Genomic DNA, 27,702 nt, shown 5'->3' on the forward strand with positions numbered 1-27,702 from the left:
CTTCAAGGCTAATTTCTGTTCCCATGCCCTCCTTCAGGGAATCCAGGGACCCCCCGTAGTCCCCCACACAGAACTCTCCAAAAGAGCAATTCTGTGAAAGCAGCAGAGACACAGCTGGCTGATGTGACGCAGAGATGCTTCATGGGTGTGTGAAAACTCACAGTTTGGAGCCATTGCAGATGCTAGAACAGCAGGTGAGACAACTGATTTTTGTCTCTACTTATATTTTATCAATGTTGTGTAAATATAACGTTGTCTTTGAAACACTTTGTGACTTGGTCTCCAAAAGAAGGAAAGCAGGTAGCCCCAGAGCAGCAGCACACCTGGGGAATTCAGGTGAGTTTCTGTGTGCCTTAAATATTTGAGATCACAGAATCACAGAATGTTAGGGATTGGAAGGGACCTCAGAAGATCATCCAGTCCAATCCCCCTGCCAGAGCAGGAACACCTAGGTGAGGTTACACAGGAAGGCATCCAGGCGGGTTTTGAATGTCTCCAGAAAAGGAGATTCCACAACCTTCCTGGGCAGCTTGTTCCAGTGCTCTGTCACCTTCACTGAGAAAAAGCTTCTTCTCAAATTTAAATGGAACCTCCTGTGTTCCAGTTTATACCCGCTGCCCCTTGTCCTGTCATTGGTTGTCACCGAGAAGAGCCTGGCTCCATCCTCGTGATGTGCTGTTTCATGTACGTAAAACTCAGGCCTTGCTCATGAGAAGGTGTTACAGGTACTACAGAGGTTTCGCAGGCTGAACAGAGGGAGCTGATGTGTAATTTAACCTGGAAGGCAAGCAGGCGGTGCTCACCAGTTTATGAAATAACCGGTAACGTTAGAGATTTCCCTTCCAATTGTTGGCCCGCGACACGCCCCTCCCGCCGGCCCGCACAACTGCAACTCCCGGCGTGCCGCGGGGCGAGCCGCCCCGGAACCGGAAGGACACTTGGTGTCGTTTTTGGTGCTGTGACCGTTGGCGGGCTGCTGAGAGGACGCGACAGCGGCTGTCGCACAGGTACCTGCTGAGCCGCCGCGGCCGAAGGGAGGGAGGCCGGCGGGCGGTGGCGATTCTCCTCGGCTGCGGTTGCCGCGTTCGGCTGTTGCGCTTTGCTCCGGGAAGGTGGTCGTGTCGGCGGGCCGGCCCGCGGGGGCAGCGCTGCTTCGCCTGAGGGTCGCGCTGTGCAGCGTTTCTCCCCCTCATTTCCATAGTCACAGATCGGTTTGGGTTGGGAGGGACCTTCAAAGGTCATCTAATCCAACCCCTGCAATGAGCAGGGACATCTTCAACTGGATCAGGTTGCTCAGAGCCCCGTCCAGCCTGGCCTGGAATGTCTCCAGGGATGGGGCATCTACCACCTCTCTGGGCAACCTGGGCCAGTGTTTCACCACCCTCAGTGTAAAAAATTTTCTTCTTATATCTGTCCTGAATCTCCCCTTCTTTGGTTTAAAACCGTCACCCCTTGTCCTGTTGCAACAGGCCCTGCTAAAAAGTCTGTCCCCAGTTTTCTTATAGGCCCCTTTTAAATACCGAAAAGCCTCAATAAGGTCTCCTCAGAGCCTTCTCATTTTTGTAGTTAATGACAACGCATGTCCGGCTGATGCAGGGGAGCAGCAAGCTGAGCGTCCAAAGTGGGCCAATTCGTGTAGTTTCAGAGAGGTTAAATTGCTGCATTTAGTACGCATTTTGTTTTTTCTTTGTTTATTTGGGGTTTTTTTTGTGTTTTTGGTTTGTTGTTTGTTTTTTTTTTTAGGAGCCTGCAGATCCATTTTTATTAACAGTAGAAGTTGTCAGGTTTTGTATTGCTGCTTGTTGCTGTCAGACCTTTAAGGGTTTTCTGTGTGCAGCCTCAGGGATGGGAATGTCCCCAGCTAAACTGTAGTGGTCCTGGAGGCGAGGCCAAGAATGGGACAGTGCTTGGACCCTGTACTTTGGCAAGGCAGTCCGGATCTGCTGTGTTCCTCATGCCTTTTTTGTCAATGAGCTTTCAAAGGCAAATTATATATAAAAGCAGCTATTTTATAAATAGAATATAAATAAATATACATATAAAATATGTATGTTTTTTATATATATATAATAGCAAGTCTTTTACATGTATATAAAAGCAGCTCTGTACGAGCCATGTTAGTGTTCTCTGACTTCAGCAGCACTTGTCACAAGGAAATAAAATTATGAATAATTATGTGTTGAAATTGGAAAATGCACATCTCTGGTGATGTTCTGAAGTGCTAGATATGAAGTAGTTTTAAATAAGGTTTTTTTTTTTTATTTACAAGTATGATTTTAAACTGTCTCCAGTTATGATTTTTTTAAGCATCATTATAAGTTTCTCATCAAAACTTTTTTTTTTTTTTCTGTAAACAGTGAAAAATTAAGATCTTTATATGTATCTTTCTGGTTCTGTGAAATTTGGAGTTATATTTAAGATATAAATGGTGTTTTGTAGCTTTTAGGTGTATTGCTTTTGACATGGATGAAACCAACTGCATCTAGACAGTTTGTCAACTACAGCAAGTGTTATTTATAAGTACATCTATTATTGTACTGGGTGGTGATAGTTATATTGTGAACAAGAAAAACATTTTTCAGGAATAATTCTGTGGGGTGTGCAGAAGGAAGGATCCAAAACTTATGTGGGTGAGTACCAGCAGAAAAACTGTGAGAAGACCCAAGCTTAGAAACTTTTTTTAAAGTTAGTGATGTACCTCTCAGTAAATAAAGTCTTGTACCCCATTTGACTGTTTAGGGGGTAGGTGCCAGTATCTTAAATAATGAGGACTTCTAAACAACTGACAAATAATGAAGAATGCACTGCACAATCTTTATTTATCCTTAAGATATTCAAGAAGTGAAACTGTCAGTCTTTTGTACCCTGAGCAGTTATGAAACTGGTTTCTTTCAGAGGGTGTTCTGCAGAAAAAAAAAAAAAAGGATACAGTGTCTGTTCGAGTTCCATCCTGTCCAGGACTGGTTTCCACTCTGCGCTCACCATGGCAACATCACTGAGAACTGCGTGGTCCACCTTATTTTGGATGCGTTCAGCAGTAACCTGTAAGCAGGCCCCGCTGCAGAGTGAGTAGTGATGAAATTCTAAAAGTCCTATATTGAAATTTGTTCTCGAGAGCTTCTTTCCTCTTAATTGAACAGAATCAAGTCTGATATTCCATGTTCTCTGCTAATAATTAAAGGATATCTTGATTTGTTGTGGTTTTTTTTCTCTTTTAAAACTTCCGTGGTCCACATATGATGCTTAGCTTGTAAACACCACCCCTCTTACCGCTGTTTATATTTGAAGATTTGAATTTCTTTTTTCAGACTTACAAACAGTGGTGAGAAAAGGCTACAGTAAAATCTCATTACTTAACATAAACCAAGAACAAGTGAAAACAGGCAATATTATTTCTTAGAGTTTGTTGTGTTTTAGATGTTAATAGGAAGATGTAGAGGAGGTGGTAGAAAAGACAGAAACTGAGAAAATATAATGGACACGTGACATTTTAGAAGTTAGTGGGCAAGGAGGGGAAAAAAAATCTTAGGAAGAAATATGGACTATTTACATTAATATTTTACCAGAACTCAACTTCTTAATAACTAAGAATGGTTTAATTGGAACAACTGAAGCATGGAAGTGCCAACAGAAATTCTGTATTTAAGAATTCTATATCTAAAACATATATTTAAAAATTATAGTTGTATCTATATTTAAAGAATTTTACATCTAAAAATATTTCTGAGAGGAAAATAGTTGCATATATGTTTCCTCTTGGTTCTTTCAGCTTTTCCAATTTTGATACACTGAATGCACTCTCCGTCCATTATGAACAGCCAAGAAGAATCACATTTGTATTAAAACTAAAAATGGTCTAAATAAACTAACGTCAGAAAAAAGTTGAAACATTTATATGACTTATTTGAAAACAGAAGGCTCAGAACATGCTAAAACTTAGTTCTTGTGATTGTAATTCAGATCTTAAAGTGTAGTGGTAAAAGAAGCTTCACTGGACTCAGAAACTTATACGTGTATTTGTGTTAGGTTCTGCCAGTAAAGGAAGGGATTTGCCAGTAAAAAGAACTACAGGCACCTCCCAGGCCTGTTTTAGGCATGTGTACCTATGTGATTGTGGAAGGCAAGATGCCTATGGTATGATTCCTATATAAGGGACTGTTACTGTTTAACACCTTACGTTAGGCTTATGGTTGGGCTTGATTATCTTGAAGGTCTTTTCAACCTAAGTGATTCTATGAAATAATGAGAGTAGAATCAGGGGAAAGCTCAGTTGGAAGGGATTTTGGGTGGTCTGTGGTCCAAGCTCCTGCTCAAAGCAGGCTCAGCTCTGCAGTCACACCAGTTCGCTCAGGGCTTTGTCCAGCTGTGCCTTTGAAACCTCTGAGGACAGAGACTGCAAACCTGCCTGGGCCCCAGTCCCACTGGTTGGCTGCCCTCACGAGGAACATGTGTCTCTATGTATCTACTCAGAGCCTCTGGTTTCAAATTATGAACGTCTTTACTACTGCTTGCAATTCTTGTGGTTACTTTCCTTGGAGCAACAGGAATATGGGGAGAGGGGTAAAGTTCTCTAGTGTTACAGCAACCAAGATATTACAGTTTCGTGTTTTCTGTAGCTCATACAGCAAGGTACAAATTTGGTTTTCACTATGAAATTGTTACCTTCCCTATAAGTCATATGGTAAATGTTCTTTGCATGTATAAAAATTGTGATCTAATGTTGAAATCTCTAGGTAGTTTGTTCATACTGTGATTTTTCTTGGGATAACAATACAATTGGAAAGGTAAATGTAGGCCATAACTACCTAGATACTGTATTTTTGGTTGCACTAGTAATCTGTGTAGTCAAGTGAACTTCTATTCAGATATTATTTGGGCTTTGTTAATCTAAAACTGAGTATGATTATAATCCTTGATTAAGACTTAGAACAGAATGAAAATGTAGACATTCTTTAATGTTTGTTTTTACATTAGTGTTCTTTACTTTTTTTCTTTTCAGCTGGAGCTGTGTATCATGCTTGCCATAAATCCACATACTCAGTTCTCCCTGAAGATTACAATTGGTACTTAAATGTGCTTTGATGTGTAGTATTTTCATGTGATGTTTATTCCAGGGCTACTTTCTCTGTTGTGAAGTTGCCATATAATGATATCAAACACATCTTCTGTCAGTTTTGGATACAGGTAGTAATTTTTACTCAAGTACTGTTTCCAGTCACAACGATTGTGAAGTTAGTATTTCAAAAAATAAGTGTAATGAAAAATCATGCAGGACTCACTCTAAACATGGTGATGACCCCAGTACTCCTGCAGTTTTGTTTGTGGAAGAGCAAAAGCAGCTAAGAACAGTCATTTTCATTGATGCTTGTTGTTAAGACAAAGTCCAGGTGTTTTTGTGCTGCTGCATGGGAAACTTGCATAGAAACCAGAAAAAATGACACAGATATAGTGCGAAACACACTATCTGTGTCATACAAGGTTTTAGTAAGCTAACATGTCGTGGGAAGGGGTAGGAAGATGAGAAAAGTCATATTCCCTCAAGGAACCTCTCAGTAGGACTTCTTGTTCATCATGCTCATCTTTTACCAAATATAAAAGTTGGAACCTCACACAGAGCTTTGTTTCCTATTCTTTCTTTTGTAGATGCCACACTTCTTATGAAGGCATGTTATCCTACCTATCACTGATGATCATTATCCCTATGTGGTCTTACTGTTTTATGTGTAATTATTCAAAGTGTTAAATGTTTTTTCCCAACCTATATTTCCAGCTGTCTTTAATACTTTATTTTAGCCTTTTTTCTTTTCTCTTAAAAAACCCCAAACAAACAAACAAACAAAAACAAAACACAAAACCACCAACAACAAAAACTGGAGATGGCTGAGAGGAAAAAAAAGGCATTTTTGATTTGTGGCCTGTATTTTATAGAAGATTCTTAAGAATTCATAAATGCAGGGTCAGAACTGTTTTTCTGTGGGACTTGGGCTGTTCAGTTGCTCAGCATTTCTGAAAATGTTAAGCTATGTATTTATAAGTTTTTATTTTTATAGCAAAGTGGAACTTGCAGTCACATCGGATTTGAAGACAATTGTCTGCTACCATCCTTCACTTGAGATTCCATATGAGCACACAAAAGTATGTGCAAGTGTATACATTTCTATTTCTTATTCATGTAAAAGGATAAGTAATTAATAATTTTGGGTCTTTAGGGCATCTTTTTAAAATTTAAAATACTGAGGTACTTTTTATTACATGATGAGCATGTCCATGAAGTGAGTGAAGGATGACTGTAGATGCTGCCATGAAGATGACCGTATTCTTAGTTGAATTGAGGGAATGTTGCAGAGTAAAAAACGCTCAGATATCACAGAATATGGTAGCTCCAAAAGAATTATATGAGGCACTCAAATACTCGTGCACTACAGGGTGCTCCCCAGAGGATGTTTGGAATGCAGGTTATAGCTGACACATCCTGCTGTGTACAGATGTTGCAGCATGGGCAAGAGGAGTGCTGCTACTGAATGTTTTCAACTCAAGCTTTAAATTTCATTCAGCACTCTGAGTTCATAAACACCACAAACAACTTCAAATATTAAATTTTTATCTATCAGTAGTACTTTCAATGTGTTCTTAACACTGATGAAACCTAAGTCTAGATAAACTTGTCTAGTGTACACTTATTTCAATTTCCAGTACTCATGTGCTAGTAAAATACAGCAGATGGTAGTTATGTTGCTGAAGTACCCGATGTGAAAATCCTCCATTGAAAACTTAAAACATTTTAGCACTCCTTGCCTGCAAGTTACAGATCAGTACTTTTGAATTTATCAGTTCCATGTCTCAGGAAAAATGGGTGTAAGACTAAAACAAGGAAAAATATTTGTAATGGTGCTAGTAGTTAGGTTTCAGGTCTTACAAATGCACAATGAGGAAGTGACATTTTTCTCCAAGGTAAAAATCATCTAAAAGCTTTTCTAGCAATGATGATTGTAACTGAATAAATATCTAAATAAAAACAAATGCTTTTGTATTAGAACTGAAGCTTATGATTCAGCTAGTGAATTGTAAGGATGAGATCAACAATAATGATGACAGCAGTGCTGATTTTAGGGGTAGGTTGATCAGCTGTAGCACTTGGGGTAATTAGATGTTTCTAGACATCTGCTCTGGGGCAGGCAGTAAGCAGCCTTTGCAATTACAAGTATTCTGTATTTCTTCGGTTTCAGGTGTTAAGAGTAAATTGTAATGCTATCTATGTAGCTTGGCTTTATTTTTCTAAAAAAAAAAAAAAAGGCAGAAAAAAAAAATATATACACTACTGTTTTTACAGCCCATACCACGGCCAGATCCAGTGAATAATACAGAAGAAACCCTTGATCAAGTTTTGAAATCGAGATTGAATGAAAAAGAACTAAAGAACAGTAGAGGTCCTACAATTGAAGAGCTCAGCAAAATGTTTTACACAACAAAACATCGCTGGTATCCTGTGGGACAGTAAGTATTTTCTGTTCAATATTTGCTCCTTTTGGAGGTAAAGGGAAGTACAGGAATAATTTTATGACTAGATTGAACCTAGGATAAGTCATGTGAGACAAGATACTGTTAGCACATGGACTACTACTTCAAATCTTCAATGCAGTGTTGTGTAAATGGAATACTGTTTCATAAGGTTTTTTAAATGCTGCTCCTTTGGTAGCCTTTGCAACTTTTTCAGATATGTCACAGAGTAGAAGTTTCTCATACCATCTATGTTAGCTGCTGGTTAAAGTGATTTATTAAAGTTGCATAAGAGAATCTAGTATATAAAATAGCCTCAATGGACATAACCAAATACAGCTTGGAAACATGCATTGTCATTTCCTTAACAACTTTTCAGGAAAAACTTCATGGGATGATTCTCAGACTGAAGAACAGTAGAGGTTTTTCATTTGAAATGGTGAAAAGTGCACTGTGGTGTGCCTTGTACTCAGCGAGGAGGAGGAGGGGTGCAAAAATACGTGACTGAGCTTAAAGAAGAATTATATATGTTCAGATACGCTAAGAGAAAAAATGGTATTCTAGTTTGTGTTACTCCTTTCCAGTCTGTGTTACTACACCTTTTGGTAGCTGCTAATTTTATAGCTATGGAGACTTGATACAGGTAGATTTTTTTTTTTTTTTTTTTGGCCACAGAAAACTTTTTAATTGTGTTTTGGGAGTAGACAAATGAAATGGTAGAACTTTCTGTGGGTGGCCAAAGGGTAGCTGTCACTTTCACGAGCATCAAACAGGATCTTCCGTGGTTTAGGGTGGGTAATTAAGAGGAAAGTAGGGATCATTTTTGTTGTGAATAATTTGGGGTTTAGTTTGTCTGCAGAATATTACACTATTTAATGTACAGTCTGGCATAATTCCTTTGAACATAATGTCTCTTTGTTCTGTAGCAATATTCGAGCCATAGGAAAAGCCATCCATGTAATAAAATTAACGTCGCACAAAGGATTAAGAACAGTAGCCTCTGTACCTATTCAGCTGTAGAGCTGATTGGATTATTGTGTGCTTGTAGTAGATGCAGCAGTAGAAATGAGTAGTGTTATGTAACTACATGAACAACAGAGACAACATCTAATGAGTGGTGATGGGTTGTGCTCGTGTATCTTGTGTTTTGCTGACTTGTATAACCTCAGATAAGTCACGGGGCAGAAATATCCAGAAAATCAGAGACTGTCCAAAGCTTGCGTTCACTGCGACCTTCTTTTTTCTTCTAGGTATCATAGAAGACGCAAGAATCCTAATCCTCCTAAAGACCGATAATTAAGATAACTTCTTCTTCAGCAGCACTTTGCTATTAATCTTTATTGGAAATAAAAATTACAGAAAGTTGACATGTTTGGCAATTTTGTGTGAGTGCTATAATGAAAACATGCTTGACTATTCTACTTCAACTAGTTGACAGAAAAAACAACAAAACTGCAGTAATGCAACAAGGTTCAGTGAAGGGCATTGTACATGAACGGTCAGCAAATGTGCTAGTCTTAGAACTGGATGGAACAGGTGATAAAGTGCTCAGAGGCTTATCATTGGTAAAGAAAATGCATAGAAGTATTGTGTTAAAATGGGAAGTCTGGAACCGGACACATTGGAGTTTGGTGTTATTTTGAGGGACTGGAATGCAGGTGAGCTTGAATACAGAGATAGTAATGAAATACTATTGATGAAAAGTATATGAGGTCTCAAAATGGTGAAATAGTTTTGGTTCTTCTAATACATTTGGAAGATACCTGATTCCATGTTTAATTCTACATCAGCCAAGTGATTGTATTTAAGGCTATTGTCATGTACTGAAAACTGGCCAACTTGGTTAAATTTCATCTTCCAAGGCATCATAACTTGCTCTTCTAAATCACCCAGGATTCCTGAATATCTGAGATAACTTCTGTGTGTATTCGTGGTTCATAGGTTTGTTTTTTTTTTTTTAACCCTACCCCAGCTCCCATTCCGTGAGGATACCACGTTTGTGCATAGATCAGAATAGCCATAGCTCAGGAGAGGAGGAGTTCTCTGCTTCAGCAAGGTAACTGGTGAAGACTCCCAGCTCTTTTTAGCTTACCTACGGGGAAGGACTGGCCCTTTATCATATAAAATGCTTCAAATTAAGGAAATTTCAGTTGATTTTTACTTCATAGCTTTAGCATTTTGTAGTGCTTAAATGTTTCTGCTATTACATATTCTATGTCATCTAGCATTTTCTTTCTTGGGAAAATAAGATTCTTTACTCCAGTCAACAGTTTTAGGCATCAGCCTTCTGATAGAATGGTCTAGCTTGGGTGCCTCTGCAGAGATCCCAGTGACTTCGTTAACTCTTTGTAGCAGATCCTTATAAATAATCAGAAATTAATTATCCCATATATATGGGATAAATTGTACTTCCTTTCCAAACCAGCTTGGATGAGATAGGAAGGTTCTTCTTTCTTCTGTTAGTCTAGTGTAATTTTGCCAGCATGTGTTATCTACACATTTTGGTAGCAGTTGAGTACCATATAAAGTCTCTAATCCTGGTCATTTTTAGTATAAAGAACACTTTTCTAAAGTTAATACTAAAGAACTTTTTTTTTCCTTGAAATTTCTTTAATAATGAAAAAGGCAATGTTGGATGCCTCTGGAAAAATTTACATAAAGCTAGTCTAAGTATCTTGGTATTATTTTAAAAAGTTTTAAAATCTGAATACCAGTTAGCTGATAATGGTTTATCATGGCAGAGCATGAAAATCATTTTGTGTATTCTCCCTGTTACGCTTGCAAGGTATCTGAGTCCGTGTTTAAGCCCACTTCAGCCAAGTGATTTTTGGCTCCACATTCTATGATGTGTTGCTTGTGTGATAACAAACATGCTGTTACCATGAAGGAATGTCTGTTGTGCCTGTGAAAAGGGTCGCTGCGTATTCTGCAAGTTCAATTACATGAAAAGAATTTTTTTTTCTGCCTAGAGTGTAACTTTTTAAAATAGATTTTAGTAATTTGTAGTACAATAAATTTTAGTATTTTAATCAATTCATCGTGCCTGGTACTGACACACGTCCGTAAGTGAGAAGTTTACATCTCATGTTTAGTGTTTTGTTATGCTCCACTGCATAAAGCTGAGCTCCCTCTATATTTGGAAAGCTGAGACCTAATTTTTCACTTTTCCAGTGTAAGAAATTATATTATTGGATTAATTTAAACTTTCAATTATTTTCCTCCCTTCTCCTCCCCAATACTTTTGCTTATTGCTGCCTAATACTATTAAGACATTTTGCTTTACAGAAGCCATCTCACATTTGTCTGTTCCTGTCATTCCCCATTTATGACCAAGCATCCACAATCACTGAAGAAATGTTGGATTTTTCAATGTTGCCCAAACATTTTTGGATGCATTTCAGGCATTTTGAGGGCTAAAAAGCTATGGTGTGCTGGACTGCTGTCTTTAAAGTACTTCTGCTTCTGACCAGTTACTGGAAACTGAGTCTAAAACATGTTCACTACACATACTCTCTGCCATTTTATTATTGTGTTAATGCATAAAATCAGTATTCTAAAATCTCTCCCTGTGTTACAGTGCCACTCTCAATCTTTCTGTGTTCTCTTATACTAAATCTTTCTCCCAAGTCATCTAATTAGAATCTTATTCTCACCGTAATTTCAAGCTGTCCTGATTTCCTAAGTCTTGAACAACTACATAAAGCTCTTTATCTGTTTCTCTTTACTCAAAAACTCTGAAGTCCATCCATTTGATTCTTCTCCCACTTCTATGCAAAAGAATAATTCATCTGAAAGTTAGTTTGGGGTTTCTGTTTTCTGTTGCTCTTGTTCCTTGTAATCAAAAATTTTAGTTGCATAGAATTCACTGAATGTTAGGTCTGCTCTCGTGTTCTTGTATCCAATTCTAGGCATTTTGCCATTTGCTTTGTATCTAGTAGATTCTAGGTGTTTCAGACCTTATTAGGCTCATTGCTGTGGATAAGACACAGTTGGGTACCTCTTAGAGATGTCTTTTCTTTTCTAATGTCTCACTAAACGTCTTCTCAGGCTTTGTCTGCTAGCACACCATTAGAAAACTCTGTTTCAGTCAGATGTCAAGAAGTTTGTCCTCAATTCAGACCAGTTAAATTGCAGTTCAGTTTATCATGATGTCCTAGTGAAATGAAAGTTCTTTCACTTCTTCTAGGAAGCATGCTTTTACAACAGGTTTTTTGCCTTTTCTCCATGTAAAATATGTTGTTCTGAAGATTCTTGGTACTACCACCAGGAGGCAATCTTGCACAATAACACAACTGGATTTGCCTGAAACCAGAGCATTTAACTGTATCATCAAATTTAACACTATGAAAGAAATGCATTAGCTGCTATTTAATTAAATTTGTGAGAATTTAAGAAAAAGGAACTTCCTAGCAGGTGTACAAGTGACTGGATTCAAAGAGCCAGAGGTTTTTGCAGGACTTACCTGTTTGCTTTGAATGATTTGACTTTTGTAACGTGTAGTCAAGATCTACGTTCACACTTAAACAAAAAAAAGCCCTAGCTTCTCAGTTCTGGAAAAACCAGAGCCAACAGTGGAGCAATAAGGGGACTCAGCTGCCAAATACACCCACATCACAAGTGTCACGTCTTTGTGCTTCAGTTCCTCATGAAGATAATGGCGGGAGCAGTTATCCATCCACCCCTTCCCGCCCCTCTGGTTATTCAGTCCTATAGGAAACCTCCCTTCTTGTCCCTTTACTGTTGCAATAGGTCTGTATTTCAGCTACCATGTCTGAATTCTGCTGTACCAGAATAAATCACTGCTGCAGCTCTAAGTCATAGTAGTAATTGATGTTTAAAGCCAATGCTACACTTCTCAGTTATTCCAGTCTTTGTGAAATTTAGCATCTGCTCTGCTATAATTTCTCACATGCTCATTCCATCCTCAAAACCAGTACAAGGATAGATAATGAAGAGACCAAACATGTAGACTGCATTCCTCTTCTGCCATACAGGATGTGTATTTTGTTTTAATACTACAATAGGATAACATTTACTTAAAAACCACCAGTCACTAGAATAAATGTCAGACAAATTGTGTACCTACAATACGTAACAGTTGGATTCATCTCTAAGATTGACAGAGCTACTAATTAGACATCTAAGCCTGAGTTAATTTTTGTAGGCTCCATTTACAGTCAATTGATGCAAAAAAAGTACCTACACAAGGCAGTTATTGTTCTCTGGAGGTGCTTTCTCCTTCTCATCTAAGAAGGGAGGATGAAGGCTAGCTGAGATTCACATGCCTGTATCAGAGCAAATGAAAGCAGTCTCTTCTTTTTTTTTTTTTTTTCCCAGATCATGAGAGCATATATATAAAACACTAAAAATTAAGATAAAAACATTTTTGCTGTTTCTGCTACCCTTCAATAGCATGTGGTCCATATATAGATACTCTGTTTTCTGTATAGAGTAATTCACACACATTTAATTCATAATATCGGATAAATTGTGTATAGGATTTTAATCTCCTTATATTTAATCAACCCTCCAGTGCTAAATGACAATACTTAAGCTGTTATTTTATTGTTTCAGTCAGTGTGTAATCACAGGAGAAATAAAATAGTAACTAATTTTATGTATCTATATAACACTTCTAACGAGCTTATGATCCCCACTGTTACCTCTAGGTACTTCTAGAAAAATGAACACAATAAATGATAATTTACTGGGTAACTTGCACAGTTATCTGAAAATACAATTTACACAGAATGTTAGTTCTACTGTTTATAACTACAGCTGTTCAGACGCTGCACACCAGAAGGCAGGAGTTACGTGGAAGCTGCGTGAACCAAGCAGCACGTTTGGTCAGCAATTTTGCATTGTGTGTCTTCTGGAGAAGTAAAAGCTTTATGGCCTGGAGTACCACTTTATTAAGTGTCATGGTGTAGGTGAAAAATTATAATCGAAGTATCATGAAGTTTTTCGTCACCTAGAGGCACCACAAGAGGTTGGAATGGCAAACAGAAGCAAGAAACTTTGCCAACTAGTCTTTCTGAAAAAAAAAAAGTAATAAATGCAGAAAACAGTTGTGCTTATATTCAGCTTTACTGCTTGTCAAGATAAAAACCAGTCTTGGGTTAGACGCAGTTTACTGTTTTCAACAAGGTCAGTTTTGACTGCTACTGAAGTTTACAATTCCTCGGCAAAAGAACCTCCCTACCAGCAAAATATAGGATACCATAGGAAAAAAAAAAATCTGGAAGAGCTATTTTTTAGCATCTCTTCTGCCAAAACTAATAGAAGTTTAGCCATGCAAGTTCCACAGGAAATTCATGTGACCAGCGAAAAGTGACTGTTAAATTAGGCTACTGCATTAAGCCATTATTATTTAGAATTAAAATTAACTTAAATAAAAGATGAAACTATTAAAGCATGACCCTACTGTAGAAACATGTATTCCCTACTCACTAATGCTAATAAAACGGAGCTTTATAGTTTCACGTAAAGATTGGTATTTTGTTAAATAGCACTAGTCTTTCTCATTATTCAAATTTATGTTATATTGGTTTAAATAAATCATAAGCTAAGTAGCATTTTTCTGAAGTCACCATCTACCTGTAGGAGTTACAATTGATCAGAGCTGTGCTGCAGCAGTGATCTTCACCTTCTACTTTTACGACACACAGCGGACTTCAATTAAATAATAAAGTCAGGCCAGGAAAAAATGGTCCTTGATGCCTAATTATTTAACAATTAGTCAGTATACCGTGGCATAAAGGCTCACATCCCTTGTCATACTTTTTATTATTTTGTAGTTTTTAATCTTGACTGGTTTAAATACGTGTGTCGTGGTTTAACCCAAGCTAGCAATATAACGATAGCTGCTTGTCCACTCCCCTGTGTCCCCCGAATAGGGGAGAGACTTGAAAGGGAACAGAGAAACTTACAGATTGAGATAAACACAGTTTAATAAAGTAACAAAATAACACTAATATACTACTAATAATAATAATAAAGTGGAAATAGAATATAAAATAAAAAGATAATGCTATTCCTCACAAACTCTGTCTGCACCAAGCAGCCAGTCCCACAAAGCAGCACCTGGTCCTGAAAAGCCAGTCCCAGAGACAGAAGAGAGAAAAAGGCAGAAAGGCCCAAAGGCCTTTGCAAAGGGTGGGATGGCAAAAGGCTGAAATACAGGAAAGTCCCGAACAGAACTTCCCTGAACAGGTCTCTGTCCTGGCTCCAACACAGAACCAAGAGCCACACGGAAGACCCAGACTCTCCTTAAATATGAAGCATGATGCTAATGGGATGGAATACTCTTATTGATCAATCCAGATGTCAGTCAAGCTCTGCCCCATCCATGCCCACCTTCCTCACTGCCTCGCATCTGTGGGCAGAGCTTGTTATCTTCTTGTTCTTAAACTAAATTCAAACAACCACCATGCTAGCTATGAAAAAGAAAGGTTTCTAACTGCATGAAGAAAATGAACTCATTTTCAATCAAACCAGCACAATGGGTTTGCCTGTTTTTTTTTTCCAATAATACCTCATATCTTTATAAAACTCCATTTCCCCAACACTGTTTTTTCATACAGTTGAAATCCTGGCATTAATTATGGGGAAGCTTATTTTTTTGTTTAGCATTAGATTAAGAAAAAGGATTTCCTATCCGGATTAAAGGCACAGTGCAAACAAAATTCATGGTAAGTTCACCATAAGCAGATACAAGAAAAATGGCAGAGAATTCCCTTTCTAGAGCATATATTTGTATGTTCAAATCTATTAAAACAAGCATGATATACGTTGGCTGCATATGTTGCAGTTCATTGACTTTATGCAGCCATATTTGGTGAAAAGATTTGAAATGAGCCCAAAGATGCCACAGGTAAGACTGAAAGGTGACAAAGTGGCCTGTGAAGAGGAGTGGCAGTCCTGATGGAGAGCTGCTGTGGTTAGTACCTACACAGGGCTTAGCCAGTCCAAGGGCAAAACCTTGAGTCACTGGAACCAGGTGAGTGTTTTGCTTCAGTACGACCAAGATTTTCACTCATGACTTTGTGGCAGTGATACATAAGAAGCCTTATATTTCTTTTAAGAGTGAAGCATTTATCCTGCAGTCAAAATACCTTTGTCTACACTCTACCTCAGGCAGGTGGTCCCCCCAGCAGACTGATACTTGGGGTCCCTCTGAGCATGTCGTTACTGCTGCAGGCTGGGGAGCAAGCTCAAGCTCTGGCTGCTGATCCCCACACCTCTTCCGTTACTTCCCCCTGTTCCACCTTGCCCTCTGTGAAGCAACGGCTGCACACCCCTGCAGCGGGAGTTCACACCAAGCGCTGCTCCTAAGGTCACATCTTGTTTGACTTTATGTGCGCTGCTGAACTGCTTGAACTGGCTGTGCACCCCCAAACATTACCACATCACCTCACCTTCATGCTGGGAAAGCACCATTCTCACAGGCTGCAGTACAGTTCCACATAATTTCATATGCTTCAGACCGAAAGATACACAAAAAAATCAGAATTACTTGCTGGGTCCACAGGGGTGCCAGAAAGAGTCCAAGGAGTACTGCGGGATGTGAATATAGGAGTCTGCTCTCCAGGGAACTAGCCCCAGCTAGTGTGACTAAAAGCAAATCCTCTTGGTATCAGGGACTTTTTTTATTTAGAAATACAAGCATATCCTCTGAAATCAGGTAGTTGGGACTCACATCGTTTTTAGAGAACCAGAGCTCAGATTGTCTTTGTTCTGACTGCTAAGTCTGAATGGGTCTGGTACAGGCTTATCGAGACATGCAAAACCAGCAACTCACATGGATAATTACTGTTCTCTCTAAACAACTTGAGTCATAAAGATTGTCCAGCCCACTTCAGAGATGCCCCAGTTGAGACTCCTGTAAAAATAAAAGGATTTTTTTCTTCTGGATAAACAAAATGAAGTATGCAGACAAGAAAGTGTATTTCTGTAACTTCAAACAAAATCTGGATTTAGGAGGAAGCATCTTCTTCAATGGTCCACATTGGAGTAAATGTACCGTACCAAAGGTCACTAAATGTCAATGTTCTGTAATTCTCAGCCTTCAGGGGATCAAAGAAATCTAAAGAAACGGTTCAAGTTGAGGCATTTGGCAAAACAACAAGGTGAAAGGCTTTCAGAGTTTTCTGGAGAAAAAAATGGTAATTGGACATAATTCTTAAAATCTTCTATTAGGCATTACTAAATAAAAATGCTGTGTTTCCGTTTCAGGGCTAGTGAAATGTCAACAAAGGGAAATAGTGGTATAAAAACAAAAAGCTGTTTTTCAGTTATTCTCAGGACATAAGGGGTTTATTTATTTAAAAATCTGTGACACTGGTAAATAAGCTTTTCACTTTAAATAGCTTGCCAGGAGTTGTTTGGGGTTGTTGTTTTGTTGTTTTTTTTTTCCTTTTCAGCTGCACTCATATGATAAATTAATTTTGCTAGAAATACACTACCAGTTCAGCACAGATTTTAAACAATTAATGTCCTTACCTGGCATAGTCTTACCCCCTTAGAACAGCCAAAGGAACTGATTCTGAAAATGCCCAAGGAGATTAAAAGATCTGCTTCAATTGATTGTTGAAGTATAACTGTCAGAAGCGTAACCAATCAGTCTTGTCTGGGGAATTTCACTGTTGTTGCTGTATCAGCCAGTCCAAAGGGATTTCATTAGCATCTCACTAGTACCCCTGACTAAGTACGAATTTTTACTAGATTGTGAAAGCTTCTACAAATAATCTATTTTTAAGTGTTAAGTGTATAAATGCAAATTGAGTGGAAACAGCTGTTATTTATGTTCTCTGGACACAGGATTCCACTCCCTGACTGATAGAAAAAAACAAAATGTCACTGAAAGAACATGAAGAAATCAGAAAATATGGATCTAGTGAAAATATATGCAATGGACCACACTGTCGGGTGGCATAAATTGGTACAACTTCACAGGTTTGCCACCATAACAATATATAGACCACCTGCCCGGAGGACCTGAAGAGCTTCATGTATTTCTTGGAGAAAGGGGGTGGTTATGAAGGAATGAACATGCTGAAAACACAAGCATATGAACAAATTCATATTTCAGCCTTTTATGCAACAGCAAACAAAGAGACAGGGATTCTCAGAAATACTCTCACAGAACAAAGCCCCCATTCACAACAAGATTTTGCTATGGACTCCTGTTTGAAATTATGTTCTGCAAAAATTACAAAAGCTCCTGAAAAAATGCAAGTAGCATATTCTAGACCAACGTCGCCTGAAAGTGAAGGACCATGCTGGAGGGAAAAGAAAGCAGTGTGAAAGCTTACTCCTTCAATGAACCCAAGTTCTGCATTTTTATTAGCCTGGCAGAGGCCCTCCTGCATGTCCTCTGTACATGTCGCCCTTCACTTACTTGGAGGAGATCCCCACTGACACGTGTTCCACTGGAAAGCTCCTGCTCCCTGCTGCCATACCTGCTTCGATCTGCAACATCACCAGCAACCACCTAGAGTAAAATGAACAGTAATAGACTGGCCTCAGAGAAGATTAAGCATGTTTAAAAACGTACACAAAAAGTGGCTGCTAATTTCATTTCGACCAAACCCACTCAGTCAAACCAGTGGCAGGAACCTGGGCTGGGGATTGTTTTGCTGTGTTTTCCTTATAGAAGGGACAAAGAGTTGATACAAAGCAGCACAGCTAAAGCTCAAGCACCACTGAAATACTCAGTTCTTAGAGCCTGTAGAGTGATTCTCTCCAAGATTAGTTCTGTTTGACTTGAGATTGCTTTGTGCCTGCCAGCACAAAAAACCTGTCAGAACACAGACAAACGTGAGACAGAAGTTTCATTCTTATTCCATTTTAGATATAGACTCTCGCCTGCTGTTTTGTCTTATGCAAACAATGCATCCAATAGCTAAAAGCATCTTTCAGTTCCTTCCCAGAACAGACTGATCCACCGCAGCAGGTTTTGCAGCTTCCTTCCATCTAGCACGATGTGGCCTGAAATGCCGTGGAAAAATCTGCTGTGCTTCAGGCATCTTTCTGGATCAAATTTATTCCCAGAGGGATAATTTATCAGAGAAGTGAGCTCTGAAGAGAATGCTAAAAATAGTGTTAAAATTTTGAAATACAGGGCAATGGCACTGAAAGTCAGAAAAGATGTCTAGCCCAAACTCACACTTTATAAAGGCTTTGCATATTTTGTAATAATTATGGTTATTATTTCCCCTCCCCCATTCATTTAGAAAGAGAGAGAGATAATAATAAACTTCAGCAAATCTGAATTTAGTTACACAGGGCCATCTGTTAATTCTGGTATATGGCAGTAGAGGGCATCTAAGGACTTCAAGTCACATATGGTAAAGGATTAAAATCAGATGGCTGAAGGACTACTCTCATCCCCAACCATTCACCCCACCCCATGACAGAATTTGCCACCTCATGACCAAACAGCCCATGAAGCTGCTCCTGAATGACCACAGTTTTGAGCCACGCTGAAACTGGGGTTGATCTTAACACACCACACTGAAAGCTGAAGTTGTTCAGGAGATGTGTGAGCTCATTTCTCATCCCTGGTGCAGGCAGCACTCTGTCAGAGCCATGGGAAGAATGCGTCAGGTACAGTGTAAGGGGCGAGAGTAACTGCCTCAAGCAGTCTATCCAATTTTATCTACTACTGTTTGAGCTTATATTTCCACATACCTGGCAAAACTGCTTACAGGAGGGGCAAGCAATCCCGGGAATGGACAGGCAGCGCCAAAAGGCGAGCTGTGGACTAATGCCCTTTCCTTAACCAGGAAGAGTCGCCTTGTGTCTGTTTCCTCTGTTGAGCCTCAAAAAATGCCAGTCTGCCCATCTGGCCTGTATTTCAGGTTACGTCCTCCCAACATGCCAATCAGTTACAGGATGATGCCTTGAGCCTTCCTGACAAAACACAAGCACTAACCATGATAAATAAAGAGAGAGAAGGTAGTTGGCAGCTAGCACTGTTTTCTTGTCATCTGTTCAGGTTCGTCTGATGTTCCATGCTCAGCCTCTCTTTACACTGAAGCAGGGAAAGCGGCCATGCCTGTCTTGAGCCAAAAGAAGCTAACACGCCAGGGGCAGTTTAAGTTCATTACCTGACACTAACACTTAACGCACAAATCTGAAAAATGTATTTGATCTGAGCAGCATATACACATACCATAGCAGCATTTTTTCAATTAACTGTAAGAAGTTTAAAATTATGTAAACACATTAGCACATGATGATTTTCCTGTTATTCAAACTCCTAAATACGGCAACACATCAGGCCTTATGCTGAAGTCTATTATGGCCTTAGTCTGAAATTTAAAAGTGGATCATGCCCAGGAAAGGGTTCTACAACTCATTTAATGATTCACAGTACTCCTGAAATGATATTCATCCGTCTGCTCTCCATGGCAGCACTTTCAATCATAAACACTTAATTGTAGGAATCCATCCTCAAGGCCAAATAGCTCTGAGTGAATTAAGCCATCTTTAACATAAAAACTAGAGCAGTACTTTAAAATTAAACTTCTTCTGATAGGAGACTACTTATTCAGAGACATATAACCCAGTTTCTTCACCTTCATTTTACGTTGCACTCAAAACTTTCTCCTTTGGAAGTAGCTGCTGCATCACCTGTTTTAATTTTCTTTATTTGTTTCAGAACTGATTCTTTGCCAACAAAGGAACTTTAATTTACTTATGGATTGGCAGAGCACAGGAGAGCTGCCTGTATGCTGTCTGTCAGGAAAACTTTTTTCACAGACATTACTTGCTCTCTGAGAAGTAGGACTCGCAACTGGCAAGAAAACATCTCAAGCCTCAAGCATAAAAGGCTTGTTTTTTCTGGCAACTTCTGGATGAGAACGCAAGATTTCACAGTGCTTTCAGCTGTACTATCTCTAGGATTTTTCTAAAACAAAACGTGTACATTTCTCCAAAAATCCAGAACTTCAAAGACCATGGTTGTGAACATGTGTACATATAGATGTATGTGTATATATACACCTATACACTCTTTCTCAGACATATACACACTTTCTCAGCCAAAAAAAAAAAAAAAAAAGCTAAATAAATATTACAGTCACAGCATCTTATACTACGTATAATCTGAATATTGAAATCCACAGCAGATATTCTCCTACTAGTTGTTTAAAATGATTGCTATCAAAACAATTCTTGCCAGTAGTCTTTTTCTCTATTGTGTTCATTAAAAAAAAGTGATAGGGAAAAAAGACACTGTCAAAGCATGTATATTTACAAACTATCCTAAAGTAACTTTCAGCAATATTTAACTAGTTCTAGTCAGAGTGAAACTGAATAATTCACAAAAAAATAAAGTGACAGCCAGAATTCTGTTGTTTATAAAAAAGCCTAACACAGTACAAGGTAAAAACTGCTGAGTAAATTATCCTTTTTTTGTACTTAGTACCCTATATTACCACATTCCACTTTTCCTTAACAAGCCCAGCCAAATTATTTTTGTGTTATTTTGTTTTTACGTTAAATTGTGAATACTACATTAGAGAAAGTATAAAAGCACTACATTTAATGTTTTTAATTAGAGATCCTAAGTGTCTAGATAACCTCTTACTCAATGCAGTTGAGGCCTTTAGATGCTACTGTGAGTGATAAATAATATAAAGCACATGATGAGAAGAGAGGATTTCAATGCCAGTGCCACCTTTTTATGGTTGCCAATGATTATCCGTCTACCTGCCCACTGAACTGAAGGAAATGATCCTTCTTTTTCTTGACCATCTCTGAAAGAAAATAATCTGGATGTTATTTCAAAGTACTGCTCTCTTAGTGCTATTTCTCGATGGTTTGCTTTTAAATTACAAGTGCTGGTTTTCTTTCAGAACACCACTGATTCATAGAAATTATTAACTGTTTTTTTTTTTTATTATTCTCCTTTATCAAACGTATATTCTCAAGAAAGATAAAGCATTCACATCTGATGGCAGGAAATAAGGTGGCAGCTGGTTAAGAGTAAAATTGTTTGGTATACATCATAATTTATTTCATCAAAACATTCTGTTCCTCAGGCAGCTGGAAAGAGCAGAGAGATCCCATTTACAAAAATACTTGTTTTCCCTCTGCTGTATTTATTATGTTTTAGGAACTCTTTGTGAAATAATCAAACCTTCCTTCTGACTGCTGAGTGAGAAATCCTTCAAGGGCTCACATCACTGACCTTGTTCGCGGTGTGGAGCTACAATTAACTTGCTCTAATTTGCTTGAGGTAGAGGCTCAATATCCGTATTTCTCTGCTTGAGAACCAGACATGCTGTCTGACCACTGTAATCACAGGACAGGGGGGAACCATGGCAGTTATACACTCTTATTTAGATCAGTTCAGGTAAACAGTTGTCAAAATATGATCAATAAATAGACATATTTGATAAGCAGAGGCTAGCCTTTTAACTAAAGCAGATTTTATCTGATCAAATGGTACATCATGGATAATGGATATTCTGTGCTGCATCTTTGGGAAGTAAGGATGCAGAGACCTAGGAAAGCCCCCCACCTTGTATTCTTTCAGGTAGCTAGATAAATCTAGCTAAATAAATCAGTAAACCTTTTCAACAAATCAAAGCAAATTTAGCAGAATCAGCTGGACCAAAAATGTTATTACCCCCTCCTCCACTCACGCCATATTGTATAAATAAATCAGCATGCTAGCTCTCCAGTAATTTTGGCATACTTTTCAGGAACAAAGTGAAAATAATTTCTAGCAATACACACTTCACACTATTGAGAAAATGTTGTTGCCTCCTTCCTTGGTCATGAAAGGGATTTTTGCCTAAAGCAAAAATAAAAACTAAATCAAATAGCCCCGCCCCTTTCTCTTTTTGAGCACATATGCTTGAAAACAAGTCAGAAACATATGTATTGTGCTTATGATTTTCAAGAACTCTTAATGTTTTCACTATTAATATAAATCTCGATTAAAAATATCTACTATATGAATAATACACTGCCCAAACCAAAATGTTCATGCACAGTAGAAAGTACCTGGAATATAAATGAGATTCCTTAAGTTTGTGCCTTTCATCTCCAGTCAGATGATGCACCTCTAAAACTGGCTTAGAAGTGTTCATAACTATATATTAATACATACAGGCAATGGTTGTCCAAAAATTGTTACCCCAAAATATACACACCAAAAATAAAGCACTTTGTTTGAATTGTACTTGCAAATTTTAAATCCTCATTTGTATAAACTATTTTTCTCTTCACATTAGTGATTCTGTTTAGAAGAATTACTGTTTGTAACATAGGAAATGAAAAAAACTTATTTTGTTTACATGATGGAAAGCTAAGTTTTCAGAGTTTGATGTTTCTTGTCTCTTTCTCCATTTCACATCTTTGTCCTACTCCATTCTAATTTTTTTACATAAAGTACTTAAGGCAGACCAAGCATGTATTAAACATCATAACGCCAAAGAACCTAAAAAGTACCTTGAAGTAGTTTCATGCACCATACGTGGCCCATAATCCCAAAAGTAATTTAATTTAATCACCTTTTCTCACCCTTAATTTTTTTTCCCCCCTGTGATTGTGTGAAAGACCCACGCAGACAGAGGAGAAAACCAGCTAACTAATATTGTTGAAAGAAACAGTGAAATACTAACTTATTCCACCGAGCCTACAGTGCTTACGGAAGTCTCATACCAGAGAATAAAAGTAACTGTGAACCGAAATACTCTTATGAGGTGCCAAAAGTGCCATTTAAAGATCAATTTGCAGTTTTAAAGTTTGAATTTCATTACTCTTGTAAATTTATCAGATCTTTAATAATATTTTTAAAAGACATTAACTTCTCATGGAAAAAAAAAATCAACAGAACTCTGTTTAGGAAAGATCCTGCTGATATACTGCCTATTTAATTTTTATGCTACCTTTTTCATAACAATATCTGAAGTTTTAAGTAACAAATATTTATTACATTCTTCTGTTCTTGTTTCTTATTCACCACATAAATCATGGTCTTCCTCTCTCTGCCTTTACAGCAGCCAGCTGTGGTTTTAGAAACAAATTATTATGACTTCAAATGACGAATAAACAGCAGAAGCAAAGGAAGTCCTGAGATACTATCCACATAAAAATGCCATTAATAAATAACATAGGGAAAGAGAACTGCAGCAAAGCTGTAATAGAGCAGCTTTGCATCTAGACAAGATTCATTACATTTCTCTACGATAAATTAGTGAAGTTTAAAGGAACAGTCCTAATGTGAACACTCATATCAAAATAACAAATTTTCAAGCAAAAGTTCTGTGCCTATGTATGTGGAATTCTTTTAGTAATTAAAAAAAATCTCTATTCCTTTTTTGTTGTTGTTGTTCTTCTGAACATAGTGAAGACAGTGGAATTCTGGAAAAGTAAATTAGATTTTATGCAGGATCTCACATCACCGGTAGCAAAACTGGCAACTAAAATTCAAAGGACACACATATATTCTCCCCGCTCTTCTTATCTGTCCAATGAAAAGTTAGTGGGGATTCTGCAAGGGTCACTGGAAGCTGGATCTGAGGCTATCTGAACTGCACAGACGAAAACAGGAACACAAATGACCTTCAAGACCTAAATTGTTTTAGACCATTTCTGAGAATGCCTAAGTAAGAAAGCCCATGTTTGCTCCTCAGACCTCATTTTAAATCGGTGGTGCTGTCAGTGATTAAAACCATCTTCTTCAATAAACTGAATAAATTAAATTCAAAAGCACCCAGGCATTACAGATGAAACCACACTGACCAGTTCAGTTAACAAAGTAATTTTTTTTTCTTCAGATGAATCTGCTTAATCACTTAATATAGCACTAACTTTTAAAGAGAATTATTAATTCTAACGCTCTTCACTCATCCCCTGATGTTTAAAATTTATAAGTAACGCCTGTTACAAAAGACTTCATGAAGTGTCCTCCACAATCCCTTATCTTTCTTTTTTTTTTTTTAAAAAAAAAAAAAAGAAGAAACGTTTAATTTCAGGAGTTACTGGGGAGTCGGACCGCAGGCAGCCGTGTCCCTGTGGGAGTTTTCTGTGCGCAGCGCAGCTGGCGTACCGGTGCTGCCCCGCTCCCTCAGCCACACCGTCCAGCCTAATACATATTCATTTATCTCTTTGATAACAAAGGCTCCCTCCCCTCCGATTTTTAAATGTATTATTTTGTATTATTCTATATTATTTTTTTTTCCCGAGGACTTTAAAAAGACACCCTTTAAAGACACCCTTTAATCCTTCTCCCGAAAAATGCTCCCTCCCGAACACCCCTACACAATTCGCAGGGAGCCCTGGCTTGCGGGCAGGGGTGAGAGTAATACGGCTACTTTTGCTTTGTTTCCCCTCATTCCTTTCTTATTTCTTTCGCCTTTCAAAAGTCGGCTCGAGGCCGCCCGGGCACCGGCGGAAGATGGCCGGTTACCGAGGAGCACCCTCGGCACAATCAATCATCTTTGCGCCGAAAACCATCTTCGGGTTTATTTAAAAAAAAAAAAAAAAAATCGCAGAGGGGGAAAAAAGCAGCGGCGCGCGCATCGCGGGTAATGGCTGTTTGTAGCAACGAGGTATTTAGCGCCGGAGGGTGAAGGGGGGTGGAAACCAGGGTGGGGTGTCCCAGGAGCTTCGGCCGCCGCAAGTTCCTGGCACGGAGTTCCTGGCACCAGCCCCTGACGCGCTCCCGGCCCTGAGGGCGGGCCCCGCGGCCGCGCTCAGGTGCCCGCGGCTATCGGCGCCGGGCAGGCCGGGCGCCCCTCGCCCTCACCCCAACGCTCCCGCTCCGCCGTGGAGGGGCACAGGGGCGACCGCGCGACCGCGCTCGCCCGGTTACCTCAGGAGGTGCCGCGCGGCCCGCGCGCGGGCGGCCGTTGGAGCTCCAACGGCCGCCCTCGCGCCGGTACCTCAGCGGCCCCGGCCACTGACCTGCTCGCCGAGCGTCTCCCGCGGCTCCGCGGGCGGAGGCGGGGGGGGGGGGGGACGGGGGAGGGCTGGGAGACCGCTGCCCCGTCATGACAGGGGCGGCGGCTCGGTGCGTCGGACCCGGCTGGCTGCGATCGCGGTGGAGGCGCCGGAGCGGGTCCTGTCACATGATGCGGTTCCTGGAAAGTTCCTGGAAAGCAGCCTTTGTATGTAGCCATCCCGGGAAGGGGGAGCGGCGGGGGGAGGATGCCCTCGCCTCGCAATCAAAGGCGGACAGACCGCCCGCGCCGGGGAAAGGGGGGGAGCGGAGGGTGTTGTTTCCCCAGGAGCACCATCCTCCTTCGGCAGCGGCAGCCTGTCTGTCTGCCCGAGCGCAGCCCCGACGCTTCTCCCCGGCGGCGGGTGCTGTGCTTCCCCGCTCCCCCAAACGCCGCCGGGAGCGAGAACAACCTGACCGCCCCACCTCCAGGCGGCGGCAGCGGCCGCCCCAGCGCCGTCCCGCCGAGCCCGGGTGAGTCCCGTCGTCGTCCGCTCCCTGCGCCCGGTGCCCTGCCGCTTCTCCAGAGCGGGGACCCTGCCGGGACGAACTCCCGACAGGCGGGATGAAGGCTCCCCGAAGCCGGAGGCAGGCTGCTCCGGCGCTCTGCGTCCCTGCTGGGGTTCGCGCCGCTGCAGCTAGCTCGCAAACCCTCCATCCTCGCCAAGCTCCCGCGGGCGGCGGCACTTCGCAGCCAGGCGCTCCAGGCGCTTCCCCTTCGCAAGGGGTCGCGCCCGGGCACTGTCGGCAAGGCTGCTCCCACCTGCGCTCGGGGCTTTGCGGCCGGCGGCTCCGCAGCCGCTCCGGTGACAGGCGCACCTGTGCCCGGTTCCCGAGCCGGCGGCGGCAGGTCCTCCGCAGGGAAGATGCGGACGGGGATGGGCTTTGCCCCGGGGGTTGCCGTGTGTGTGCCTGCATATGTCGCGATAGAAACCCGGCAGAGTAACCTATCAGCTGCCACTAAAGTTTAATTTGGAAAAGTTTCTGAGCTCTGCCGCAGAAGCTGTGACGGGAGAAGCCTCCTCGGCAGAACCCCTCACCTGACGGCTGCTGCGCACCTGGAGGCAGAGACTGTGCCCCGTTCGCAAGCACCGGCGGGGGTCCCGGTCTTCCCCGTGACTCCCCCCCGCCCACGGCCAAGACGGCTAAGCTTCCCTCGCTTACGCTGCCCGGCCTCCTGTCGCTCCCGGAGTGACGGTGGGAGGGCGAGAGGCTCTTTTTGTTCCTGCTGTTCGCTTCAGCGGAGCGGAAAGATAATTTTTTAATAATATCAGCATTTAATGGAACGGGAAAAGCACATTTCCTGCCCCGCGCTAAATATATCGCGTCCTTCACCGTGCTACCACTTCCCGTACCCAAGCGGCAGGCGAGCCCCGGGTCCGACGCTGTCCGCGCAGCCGCCCCGCAACCCCTCGGTCATGCCGCTGCCCGTGAGAGGGTCGCTTCCACCCCGGGGACACGGCCCACGCCGGGTTCCCGTTCCTAGAGATACGACCTCGCGTACGACCTTACTGAGAGGCGTATCGTACCGTTCCTACGCATTGCAGCGTGCAACTCGGGCAGCGCCGGGTCTGGGACCTGTCCCGCTCACACCTTTACGTGCTCAACTCTCTCCCCGCAACCCCCCCCTTTCCCAAACCCCCTCCCAGTGCTGCCAGTCGGGCTCGCCTACCCAGGCCGAGGGAGCGGCGCGTCAACGGATTTGTCCTTGCAGTAAAGCGAGACCACCTTCGCGGGCCGCCGCCGCCTAGTCCCCGGCGGAGGGGATCCGGGGACAGGCTGGGCGACGGGGGGAGGAGATGTCCCTCCCCCGCTCCGCCGGGAGGTGATCTCTTGCCTTGGGTCCCTCCTCTGGATGCTGGGAAGTTCCGAAGCGGGAGAGTCAGAAGCGCACGGGCTGGGTCGGGAGCGCCTCTCGCGGGGCTCGCCGCTAACCACGCTCTCTGTCCGCTCGCAGGCGGGGACCGGGGCCATGCACCCGGCGCGACGCTGAGCACCGCGGCGGCGGCAGAGTGGAGCCCTCTACCGCGGGCAACCCCCAACCTGCGTGCGAGCGGGGCCGCGCCTGCCGCCGCCGCCGCCCCCCATGACCCTGCGTTCCGCCGGGTCCCTGGAGAGCGCGGAGGGCTCCCGGGCGCGCTGGGGACAGCCCGAAGCAGCTGTGCCTACTGCCGAGGAATCCTGTGAGGCGGCGCAGTTGGCCGTGGCTATGGAGGAGCTGCGGCGGGCAGGTAAGCCCGGACGGC

At 41.4% G+C, this 27,702-nt stretch overlaps 3 protein-coding genes across 4 annotated transcripts in view; 2 read left to right on the forward strand and 1 right to left on the reverse strand.

The window, feature by feature from the left end:
* The first annotated feature begins 926 nt into the window (after nt 1-926).
* On the forward strand, nt 927-8,864 carry MRPL42 (mitochondrial ribosomal protein L42). The gene is made up of 6 exons (XM_065837212.2): nt 927-1,007; nt 2,896-3,065; nt 5,000-5,063; nt 6,051-6,135; nt 7,331-7,494; nt 8,748-8,864. The coding sequence occupies exons 2-6, from the start codon at nt 2,984-2,986 to the stop codon at nt 8,791-8,793; spliced, it is 441 nt and encodes a 146-aa protein (XP_065693284.1). The 5' UTR covers nt 927-1,007; nt 2,896-2,983; the 3' UTR covers nt 8,794-8,864.
* A 9,120-nt stretch (nt 8,865-17,984) lies between these two features.
* On the reverse strand, nt 17,985-26,749 carry LOC139825794 (uncharacterized). The gene is made up of 2 exons (XM_071800040.1): nt 25,423-26,749; nt 17,985-21,798 (listed from the first exon to the last, which is right to left on the reverse strand). The coding sequence occupies exon 1, from the start codon at nt 26,372-26,374 to the stop codon at nt 25,583-25,585; it is 792 nt and encodes a 263-aa protein (XP_071656141.1). The 5' UTR covers nt 26,375-26,749; the 3' UTR covers nt 17,985-21,798; nt 25,423-25,582.
* The window catches only part of SOCS2 (suppressor of cytokine signaling 2), a 92,520-nt gene continuing 90,640 nt past the window's right edge, over nt 25,823-27,702 (forward strand). The window contains exons 1-2 of one of the 2 annotated variants that reach the window (XM_065837224.2): nt 25,823-25,930; nt 27,414-27,687. In XM_065837224.2, coding sequence (XP_065693296.1) covers nt 27,543-27,687 — 145 coding nt within the window. In that variant the 5' untranslated portion in view covers nt 25,823-25,930; nt 27,414-27,542. Of the gene's footprint in view, nt 25,931-27,400; nt 27,688-27,702 lie in introns of those variants that run through there. The other variant, XM_065837256.2, reaches the window with a different exon arrangement.

Source organism: Patagioenas fasciata, chromosome 1 (genome assembly GCF_037038585.1).
Source record: "Patagioenas fasciata isolate bPatFas1 chromosome 1, bPatFas1.hap1, whole genome shotgun sequence".
In the NCBI taxonomy this organism is placed as follows: Eukaryota; Metazoa; Chordata; class Aves; order Columbiformes; family Columbidae; genus Patagioenas; species Patagioenas fasciata.